Genomic DNA, 12,046 nt, shown 5'->3' with positions numbered 1-12,046 from the left:
ATTTGTCTGCATAACAGAAAATCGCTGGGAGGAATTCCCAGCACAAAAACATTTTTTTTTTAAATGTTATGATAAAAATTGGGTTATCGTCTTAGATATTGTTAGACTACACTTACCTATGACATTGAAAAGATAGGTCACCTCTTTAGGTGCAGGGGGTATATTTGGTATATCGGGGTTGACTATTTCTGGTTTAGGAAACCAACGTTCTACAAGTAAAAGAATACATCACATTCTTATGATTTTTTTTTTCAAACAGGGTGTTAGTTTGTAATATGTATTACTATAGCAACAAGGACGGGAGAGCACATAGAAAACCAAGGAAAAAATTTAGAAACAAAGTAAATTGCAAAGTAAAGAAATTCAAATTTGAAGTAAACCATATAGAATAAGATTTGCAAAATACAAATAATCCCAATTGAAATTATAGCATTGGCATTGTTAATGACTTGTTGTTGTACTGGATGAAATATTGTCAAGATAATATTGGCCTGAAAAAGAAAACAAAATTACCTGTTGTTAGATTATCAAGGCGGAAAGTTACATTCCTAAGCGCATCATATCGGCCATCAATAAGTTTATAATCACCCAGTCTGTAAAACACAATAATTGAGGGGTTAAGTTAGGTGCTTTAATTATCAGGGGAAATGAACTTGAGTCCAGATTTGGAATATGGAGAATGTAACATGAATACATCGATATATTGACCATATGATTTCGTGGGATCAAATTACCTTACGGCCAACCCAGTACTAACTGGATGGTGGTCATAATGAAGTATAGCTCCTTTTCTGGGAGATGGTTTCCCCTCTGATAATGTCTCCCATACATCCATTCCATCCAACTGCAATCCTGGATCTGTGGAAAGATATCAAGAAAATAAAATACCACATGTATACAAAAGTGGAATGTTGGGAAGAAAGCGGCATGGTTGTTAAAATTCCTAACAGACAATTTGTTTCAATTATGATAGTCTTCTACGTTCAGTGACTTACATAAGCAGAAACTGTACCCAATGGTGAACCATATTATAATCAACCTCCCATCATCATCATCAGCTAAAACTTTTATTTCACACAAACAATTTAGTATCACCGATTAGTACTACATTAGAATGTCTTTAAAAGTGATGATTTACCAAGCTAATGTGTAATAAATTACCGAAAACCATTAATTACGTAAATTGCTCATTAATATTCATGAAATGTTTACCAAAAGCTAATCAGTTTTTGCCATTACCCTACAGAACATGTGTATCAAATTTCGTTTGAATTAAGCCTGCCGTTTTTTGAAAATGGTGATACACACACACACACACACACATACACATAGACCCCCCGCCCCTAATATATATCCCTCCTTACTGAAGGAAAAAAATGTATGAAACATTTCAATACCACCTGTTCAGCGGATAAGATCTAGTACTGTGAAACTTACCAATGTTACCACCAGCCAAGTTTATAAATGTTGGGAATAAATCAGAGATGTGGATCAGTCTAAAGAAGAAACCAAATGAAATTGATTCTATTAGTCATACATAGCGGCCATGATTAGGCAGTTTAAGATATTATCAAGTACTGTCGTCAGACTCTTTGACCAACCCCCTTTCCTGACAGAAATACATGTAGCTTACATAAGTGTATATATATACACGAAGGAAGTAAGGTGTCTCATACCCCCGGATGCAGAGGAAAACAGACTGCACATACATGAACTCGATACGTTAGAAACAGTTGAATATGTATAACGTTTATATAACATGCAATTCGGAGTACATCATAATAAATGTCAGCATACAAGACACTTAAATTTTGCCCACAGTATGTAATCTCCCGTAGTGTTGTGAAGCATCTTAATTTAAAGCTGAATGTACACGACTCAAATTCTTGACACAATCTAAATTTGGTAAATGAAAATACATGATAACAAGACATCCAAATATCAAAGTCGCAAAAAAGGCACTTTTTATTTTTTTCATTTCATATTGTGAATTTTCGAAACCTTATCTACATTGTATTCTTATCATTACAAAACCTTTACATATCGACAGATTAAAATGAAATCTTACTCGTTGTTTACGTAACCGGTCTTTTTCAACATTTTGCCATGAACAAATCCTGGTGATCGTATACCACCTTCAAATAAAGTCTGAACAGCGCCACGCAGTGGCCATTGAGAACCAAAAAAGAAAGGACCGCCATTCTGAAAAATAGAAATATGACGTTAACTATTCATCTGTTAGCCAGACAATCCACATACTCTTAAAGCAATAAACTAGGAAATTTATGAGTAGAACGGAACATAGAAGAAAAGTTGTATATATAATTCTAATCATAACGAATTCCTGCACTTTCAGTAGTGTTAGTCTTTAACCCATAGAAGGGTTAATCCCAAACTGCCAGCTACCTATCAACTTATTGGACTAGGGTTGGCTTTTAATTTTTAATGAAGTAAGGGAACTACGCCGATGGCACTCGCTGTGTATAGCCTCATTCCAGAAGCACAACACATGACTTCAAATCAATGCAAAGTACTTTGCAGTGCTTTTCATCGAAATTTAACAAGATGCATTTACGTTTTATAGTAATACATGTCGAAAAACAATAGGTGCAAATCTTGAGCCAGGCTAGTGTACTTACGTCAGCCAGATATACAATTAATGTGTCCTCCCACATTCCTCGTTCTTTTAGAGCCTGAACTATTTGTCCTATCATGTCATCAAGCATGGATACCATAGCTTGAAGAGAGAAGATAAATATGATAAATGTATTCTTAAACGATTCGAGAGAATAGCCATTTAACAGTTTGGAGGTTTACGTCAAGTATTTCTATGACAATGATGTTCTCTTAGAACAATTTCATGAACACTTTTTTAACAATTACATACTTACCACGATATTCTCTGAGACCAGGTATTGCAGTCTCGTTATACATCGCTAGAAACCGTTCAGGGGCCTGAAACAAAGTAAAAATATTCAATTATGTGCTTATATACGACATTAATTTCCTTTTAAAATGACTACTAAGAATTTTGGTTACTTGTAAAACGAATATCAAATATCTCATCTCTTGAGGTAACAAAAGCCCCGTTTCAATCACGACACGACATATTATAATCTAAGAGATTGTGTGAGACAGTGATAGTTGACAACAAGATGAATACCAAAACACATTCTATGAAGTAATGATTGTCAAATGTAACATTAATATTAAGTGAACAAGTGATGCATGCAATCGAGACGAGATCATTTTCGTCAAGCCTGTCAGAAAAGTTTGGCTTTTCGTTCCGGTCGATGTCCGTTTATCGTTGTTTTCTCTATACCAGTGCATACTAAGGAATACAATAGCTCACTATATTCGACTTGATGATAAGTTTATTTGTAAAACATTGAACTGCAATGATAATGCAGTGTATATAAGTATAACACATATATGTAAGTATAACAGGGCATCGTACTCACCTGGAATGGGAAATGTGGCAGCAGATTTGCCATAAAGAGGAACATTGGTGTGTCTTGATCGTGACTTTTAATGATGTCTATCGCCCTCTCTCGGAGCAGGTCCTGTAGAATACGACATTTGTTACTGTTGTTATAGACATTTTACTGTTGTTATTATTTTTATGCAATGAGATGTTCTTTCTGCTTTTACAAACGTAACCTAATATAACAACATTTATGACAAAACTAATAATAGCCACATTAGTTTGCTGTGGATAATTATAATGTTACAATTCCTACTTGTGCAATAGTTGTAAATGTATTTTCAATGTATGGGGGTTTCGTGCTATTTTTGTTGGTTGGTAGATATCTCGTTCTTCTTGCGAAGTCTGTACATTGGACTTCCTCGAGAGGGGCTATCATTAAACTACATAAAGCAGATTGAGGTGTGTACGTACATAAAATGAAAAATCGATGTACGACTTATTGGAATCTCAAACAGAACTTGTGTTAAGCATATTTTCCTATACCGTCCGTTAAATCAAATGCCATTTTGTCCTGAATTTGAGCCGTGTTCATTCTGTTAAGCAATTAGTATATCATGTTGTATTCGTAATATTGTCGTGATTAAATACCCTACTAACCACAGATTGTGTTTGATACACCACAACAAGCTTAGGTAATTGCTTAACACTAGAGAAACCAATGCCAAAGGATCTACTTAAACTATTGTGAGGTCACGTCTTGAATTACAATTCACACTACATTATGTTCTTTACTCTAAAGCCCATCTTTTTGCATATTATCAACTTGAAAAGGAAAGCTCACTTGTAAAACATTGGCCTGATACGAAATAAGGATGCGTCTTTAGATGCCTCTAGAGAAGTGTCATATCTGGAGGAAGTTGAGCGATACAACATGTGCAACTTCACACTGTAATAGTCGTAAATCTGTAATGTCAATAGAATGAAAGGAAGATAGACCGGGGATAGGAGGTTAAAAAAACTCAATCCAAAACAATACCTAATCGACAGGCTAAACTGCAACACAATCAGTATTGATACTTACACTAGCATGAGTTCCTACTTTATCAGACACGACACCGGTGTTATCACGGAAATCCAGAGCAACCTCACCTGGGTCTTCACCGAACAGTCTTGCCTCGGCATTACTCACAGCAACTGATGAAAATAATCACATGGACTTATAGCAGCTTCTCAAGACAACTACGCCATATAAAACGACCACTCCTTATATGGCAAATATCAGTAAAGCAATACTCCATATAAGACATGTAACCAGGCCATGGCGACTACTCCATAAGGCAAGTACGCCAATGAATTAAATGCTCCATATAAGGCAAATATTCCTAACAAGACAATCTTTAAGTTGAACTGCAATCACCAAGAAGCTTATGTTAACCATGCTGCGATTGTGTTCGCTGCTAGTCGATAAGAAATAAAGTAACGGGTAATTTGCTTTCCGATAACAGATCTTTAACAAATTCAAAAAATTAAAAGCGATATGATGAACGCTTTAAAATAAAACAAAGATTACCGTCATGAGTGTAGTAGTCAATGTATCCATTTAGGGGACCATAATGAGTGTCAAAACCACGGAATGTTGGAGTAACTTCCCAACGACAAGCTCCAAGATGCCATCTGATAATGGAAACAGTGGGATCAATACAGTTTCGTTGTCACAGACGATAAAGACATTCAAATAATATTACTTTGCCTTAGAAACTGTACAGTTTAAACATGTTAAAGATGTGACAAATAATCTAAATAAACAATTCATTCAGTCTATGCTCTCCGTAACTGCAGCTAAAATCGAAAAAGTGCTTGATTCACACCACAGAGGGAACTTCACTTAACACGTACAAATAAAAATGTTTTAAATATTGAAGCTAAACCTTTATTCTTTTGTCTATTTCGATTTAAGGAGTGTAAAGTAACTTTTGCTTTATAAACAGGGAACATGACAACTACAATAGAGACAACCGAAAAAGGAGACAGACAGACAGACAGACAGACAGACAGACAGACAGACAGACAGACAGACACACACACACACACATACACATACACACACACACACACACACACACACACACACACACACACAGCATACAACGTTAGCATGGTTCAGAGCAATGACTACCAGTATCTTAACTTTATTTTTGTGTAGCCACTAATGCAGTTTACATACTTACTTTCCTACAATATGTGTAGCATATCCTCGTTGTTTCAATTGTTCAGCCACGGTGGATTCATTCGGTCTCAGGTAACTTGCTTGAGGTGGCAGAATCATACCATGCTACAAATATTACAAAGAAATTCGCTGATTACTAAAATTGTCAACAATAAATATAAATAATAAATTGTAAATGGTTGGTCATGTTGTAAGTTGCACTTGCAAGTTGTGTGAGGGGCAAATGTACTTGCCAGACAGGGGCATACACTACTACATACCATACATATACATACTACCATACATACACACGTACGTAGGTACATACATACATACATACATACATACATACATACACACACACACACACACACACACACACATACATACATACATACATACATACATACATACATACATACATACATACATACATACATACTCTCATCGTAAAATCTGTTTGACAAAGCGCTTAGGTTGTGAAAACATAGTGTAGTCAAATTCTACCTACCCCAAGTCCCAATTTATATGGGTATCTACCAGTAGTGAAGGCGGCTCTTGTTCTGTAGAATGTAAGTTAATATGGAACTATATTATTCTAAATTGTACATGTTTGTTACATTCTTTTACATAACGATTATAATTAAATTACTTAATGTAGACATATCGATGTTGATGGGTAACATTTTTCTATAATTATATGCACAGTAAACGTGAAATATATCACTTTACATTTAGGCGGGAAATATTTATATGTAGAAGCAAACAATCTGTCGAGATCACTTCACTTTGAAAATACATAGTGAATGAAATAGCAAATAAAATAGAAGCAAATCCTTTGGCCTACATATTTATGTTATTGTCAATAAAACATCCGAAAGACAATGCTGTAATCGTTAAGGAAGTTAACAATAAAACTAAATTTCAATGATATTCTTTACTCCTGTCATTTATAAAATGTTTCCAATATTAAGGGCTCTATGTTAATAAATTAACTATGGGTTAGTTTACTTACGGTGTGCAGATTGGCTGAACGTATGTTTGGTTTAAAATGACTCCACTTCTGGCCAATGCTTCCATATTAGGTGTTTGCATAACACCCGTTTCATCGTTCCAAGAGACATCACTCCAGCCTGGGAGAAAAAATGTTTTTATCAGCATTTTGCAAATGTCACATGTAGTTGTTTTAAGTCGAAGTCATTCTTGATGTGAGTAGAAAATGGAAACATAAACATCTACTTTTAACTGGAATTGTTGTGGAGAAAATTGGCATTCGATGATCTCTGCCATACCGTTTTCAAACAGTAACAGTTTCTTAACAATGAAAAATCATAAGGTATTCATACAACCAGATTACTACGCATGTAATGCAAGGTAATTCTGCAATGTGTAGTTTGAATTCATTATGCACGCAACGGAATAAATGTATCAAAACTTTGCTATTTGATAAGCCTGACAAGTCTTAGAGTAAACAACTTACATGAATTCACAATTGTAATTTATATGTTACAGAGCCCCGACATTTAACCATAACGTTAGCCTCCAATCAATGTCATATCAATGAAATATTTCTTACCTGAATTGTCCGATAAAAAGAATACGATATGTGGCTTCTTTTCTAAGAGAGATATAAAAAAAACACGTACAATAAACGCGTGTCCATTCTAGAAAGACAATTGCTAGTTGCAAATTTGGTGAATTTTTATTTCGTAGCCCATAGAAACCAGATTTGAAATCTTATATGGCTTACTGTTTAGGAAGTGAAACGAAGTTGAATTACGTGATTGCATTTCTGGAGGGATTGAAAATTTAAAATAAAAAATATACTCTACAGTATCCAGATATCACACAAATCTATATCCACTATCTATAGCTTCAAACGTGACATCAATTCAATTCATCCAACCCATCGAATGTATTAAAGGCCTAATTTGCATATTAATATGCCACTAATTATACTGGATGGCTTTGACCATGTAACACGCTGACAGACTTCATAATGCGCCTTCCAAACTGCCATTGTAGTGAGTGTTACACATTTTTATCTCCTAACATTGGACTACTGCCACTCTGTTTTTTGAAAATGGTTGCCCTTTTGTGACTGCGTTTGAGAAAATGTTCGCTTAATACACGTAGGGAAATGTGGAGATACTGATCCGGGATTGAAAATTAGAGTTCAGTTCAGACCTGGGACTTAACAACAGCTAGCAATGTTGTTTGACTTTGACTTGGAAAATATGAGCAAATGAACAAGAAAATACAAGTAAATAATCCGATTGTATTATTGAAATTGTACAGTACTTTTTCTATCATACAGTCTTTTAGTAAAACATTCTGATATGAAAATGTAAAATTTATTGAACGAGAACATTCAAATTTATATCCAATAAATAAAATATTCCCGAAATGTTACTACTACTTCACATGCAACATAGCTGGCACTGTTTGGTTACACATGCTATCACATTACTTTCCAAATGAATTTATGTTTTCAATTTTAATTTTTCAAAGCAAATCTTTGCAAAAGATACACGCCTTTACCAAATAAAACATATATGTGGTCAAAGGGCCTGGGCTAAGAAAAACACACGGCTTAAGCATGTCTCATACATTATTCGATTTGTTGTTAAATTCTATATCGATGAATCCTTGCAAAGTAATATCTGTCAATGCAAGGATATTCAAGAACATATATTTATTTGTGTTATTTATTTATAGCGCAGTCAACGTACTGTCGACTATTGCAGTTTTTGGGGGGCTAGTTTTTCGACCGTATGAAAATAAAATATGATCAAAACAAACCATGTTAAAGTTTACAACATGCATGATAACTCACGAATTTTGTCAAAATTCTGAATTGTCACTACTAAAGTAAAATGACAATCACAATTTCCAAGCAATTTTGATTTTTCGATAATTCGGTTTTAGTCATCGTTCATCAGCTAGAGATTTTAATTTCTACAATGACATACCAACTAATTGGCAAAATGGGCCACATATCTTCTTGACATTACCTCGTTTAATTTCCTGTTCATTGTTTTTTGTAAACATGTTTTTCATTTCACTTTACGTATCGTTCTTTGCGTCGGTAAAATGTCACTTGGGAAAGTCATGATGCATTTTGTTATCAATCGGTAAAAATATTGCTATTCTGCATGAAATTTACCGGAATTTCCATTTTCAACAGTCTTAAGTTTATTATTAAATAATGAAGTCTGTCATGTTGTTTTCAAAGATTCAAACTCTCAAAATTCTATGAATATCGAGACCTATGTAGGATTGCACTGAAATATCAACCAATTGCACGGTAAACATGCGCAGATAGGCTGCGCAGACCAATATTCAGAATGTAATAAACGGTCTTCACAACAACACCTACCATCTTCCTGGGAGTCGGAGTCGGATTTGGAGCTGGAGCTGGAGTACGACACGTGGATAAATAGAACTAATAACCAGATTGTAAGTATGAACTTCATTTTCTTTTTCACAATCTGAAACAAAATGAGTAACAAGGATTAAAGTTAATTCTAGTGTATTATATATTTATAAACTAATGATTGACACAGAAACGTCATACATTTTAAGATACTAAGAACCAATTTGTCCTTTGCTTGAAGGTAAACACCTAAAATTGTTGTAAACTTACCCTACTGTCATGAATTTGTGATTTGACGCCAAATTAAGGCCCCCTGAATTCAGACATGACACTGTGTTTGGATGTCACCAAACACTTAGTTAACGAAAGGACTATCGTTTATCCCAATAGGTTTAAAGACAATAAATACTGCCTCGTAGGACTAGAGACGTGATTCAAGTTATTTTATGTTCCTCACTATTGTTATTTTAGTGTCTAATTGTAATTTAATTATTGTAATGACCAAAGCGTCGAATGTTTAAATTTGATGGCTAACGAATCTTTGAGAATTCGTGACTTGGTTTTTGACTCAGAACAGCCGTAAGCATCTGATTCATCTGGCTCCGGTTTTGAGTGAGTCCGTGAGGCCGAACACAGAGCAGTCATGAAACAAAAGTCTATGTTCCAGTTTTTTATCAGTTCACACATTTCAAGATACTAGGAACCACTGTATCCTTTGTTTAAAGGTAAAAACGCAAGCTGTTTTTTAACTCCCCCTACTGTCATGAATTTGTAATTACTGCGCTTGGATTTGTGATAAAGAATAATAATTTACGCCAAATTAAGGACCCCAGAATTCTGACATGATACAGTGGTCACAAAACAAAGCTATCACGAAATAAAGTTTATGTCCCAGTTTTACTCCACACATCGTTTCGTATGCATTTTATCTTTTCTTACATCTATGTATACACAGTTATTATATCAAGGTGACTTTAAGTTTATGAAGACAATATGTTCGTGTTTAAACTGCCAACTGTCGATGAACTTGTAGCTCGTTTGTCAAACCTTCATGGTTTAATGGATGAATGGATGGATGGATGGACAGAGAGAGTCAGATAGATAGATAGATAGATAGACAGACAGACAGACAGACAGACAGACAGACAGACAGACAGACAGACAGACAGATATATATATATAGATAGATAGATAGATAGATAGATAGATAGATAGATAGATAGATAGATAGATAGATAGATAGATAGATAGATAGACAATACTGTTAGGCAGACAGACAGACAGACAGACAGACAGACAGACAGACAGACAGACAGACAGACAGACAGACAGACAGACAGAGACACAGATAGATGGATGGATGGATGGATGGATAGATAGATAGATAGATAGATAGATAGATAGATAGATAGATAGATAGATAGATAGATAGATAGATAGATAGATAGATAGATAGATAGATAGATAGATAGATAGATAGATAGATAGATAGGGGAACCTTACACTTTTAGTATTGCAACAGGTATAGGCTTATTAAAGTTCCTTTTTGTTGAAGCTGTCGCTAGTCGATACGTCTACCCACAGCCTGATTCTAGCATTTCACACATCTAATCAGCTCCCGAGGGTGAAAAGCAGCAAACAGAAAATAATCTATACTCACCTAGAAAGCTGTTAGAACTGAGTTTCTCTGCTCCACTGGAGACGGTATGAAATTATCTCTTGACGGACACCACATATATAGAAATTCAACCCAAAATGACCGGATGGTATTTCTTCTTTCAACCAATCAGACATCTACGTAATCAAATAACATTAAAGATATCGTGATATGCACCCACTGTCACCATTGAAACGCCAAAACTACACAGCAGTTTCACCAATCACGTATTAATAGAAGCAAATCACATGATATATCCCTATTTGACTGGCTAAATGATGCCACGTCGTATGCCACTACTAACCTTTGGTATGGGATGATCAACCAATTGGTGACTAGAAAGAAACCACGTGATTTACTTTTACTTGATTGGCTTACAGGTACCACATTGAATTGATTGATTGATCTGAACTGAACTGAATTGAATTGATTTATTCACCAGATACAAAACGTATCAAAATATGAACATTTCAAAGAGGTTATCGGGATAATACACCAGGTGAGGATCACAGAAATAGATAGAGCTGAACTAGTCGATTCTGAGACCCTGGCAAATAAATATTCAAGAAAAAAGTACACGTCTGTAACTGTGCAAAATTGAAAGAGAAGAAAGGAGATATCAACAGTAGTCGTAATAAATAGACTAATATGATATGATATTAATAATGATTAACATAATAAATACATGTCGGAGAACATTTGATATAAAATTGATACCAAGTTAAAGAAATATATACACCTGTTTCCTACGAAAATTGTTCAGGTGAGCTTTTCAAGTTGTTTTGAAACTGTCTCTATGAGCTATGTGTTTAAGGTGGCTCTGGAGGGAGTTCCATTGATGAGTACGTGCATATTTAATACTGCTTTTGTTTTGTGTCAGGTTAACTTTAGGTGGATTAGCAACACCACTCTCCATTTGAGGATTATTAGCATTAATTGATTACTGATTCCACAAAGATTCATAAATGGTTGGTCAGTCATGCCTGTCTACTTTCGCTGACAGCATTCCCTGACAGCGTCAAATAACAGATTTTTTGACCGTATTCTTGATAGTCCATCAGGTGAGACTAGAGTATGTCAAGAAGGTTGAACTTGGATTGGAAACATTGATAACATTGAAACCTTAGAAATGGACTAGCATAATTATAACAAACAAAAGTGAAGACAAATCGCGAAAGAAATATGGTACTGCAAAAGAACAATATCGACTTCCACAATTTTGTAGAGTGTATATTATAAAATAATCATGACAGGAATGGATAAACATACAGGTAGATACAACGTTGTAGAGACCATGATGTTTTCATATGCGGCGATGGAAATTAAAACTTTTTATGATACATCGTAAATACTACCATTCGGCTCGACCGACTCCCGACA

General features: G+C 34.9%; 1 protein-coding gene across 1 annotated transcript in view; it reads right to left on the bottom strand.

The window, feature by feature from the left end:
* The window catches only part of LOC144442453 (arylsulfatase B-like), an 11,840-nt gene extending 1,133 nt beyond the window's left edge, over positions 1-10,707 (bottom strand). The window contains exons 1-16 of the mRNA XM_078131809.1: positions 10,670-10,707; positions 9,013-9,124; positions 7,210-7,251; positions 6,649-6,766; positions 6,145-6,196; positions 5,656-5,759; positions 4,998-5,101; positions 4,509-4,621; positions 3,462-3,563; positions 2,892-2,955; positions 2,640-2,737; positions 2,069-2,202; positions 1,438-1,496; positions 735-858; positions 514-593; positions 117-209 (exon numbers count right to left, since the gene is read on the bottom strand). Of these exons, the coding sequence (XP_077987935.1) occupies positions 117-209; positions 514-593; positions 735-858; positions 1,438-1,496; positions 2,069-2,202; positions 2,640-2,737; positions 2,892-2,955; positions 3,462-3,563; positions 4,509-4,621; positions 4,998-5,101; positions 5,656-5,759; positions 6,145-6,196; positions 6,649-6,766; positions 7,210-7,251; positions 9,013-9,109 (1,384 nt within the window). The 5' untranslated portion in view covers positions 9,110-9,124; positions 10,670-10,707. The remainder of the gene's footprint in view (positions 1-116; positions 210-513; positions 594-734; positions 859-1,437; positions 1,497-2,068; positions 2,203-2,639; positions 2,738-2,891; positions 2,956-3,461; positions 3,564-4,508; positions 4,622-4,997; positions 5,102-5,655; positions 5,760-6,144; positions 6,197-6,648; positions 6,767-7,209; positions 7,252-9,012; positions 9,125-10,669) is intronic.
* Between the last annotated feature and the right edge of the window lie 1,339 nt (positions 10,708-12,046).

This window comes from Glandiceps talaboti, chromosome 11 (assembly GCF_964340395.1).
Source record: "Glandiceps talaboti chromosome 11, keGlaTala1.1, whole genome shotgun sequence".
In the NCBI taxonomy this organism is placed as follows: Eukaryota; Metazoa; Hemichordata; class Enteropneusta; family Spengelidae; genus Glandiceps; species Glandiceps talaboti.
Note: the sequence above shows the minus strand (reverse complement) of the source record. Positions and strands in the feature narration are given on the sequence as shown.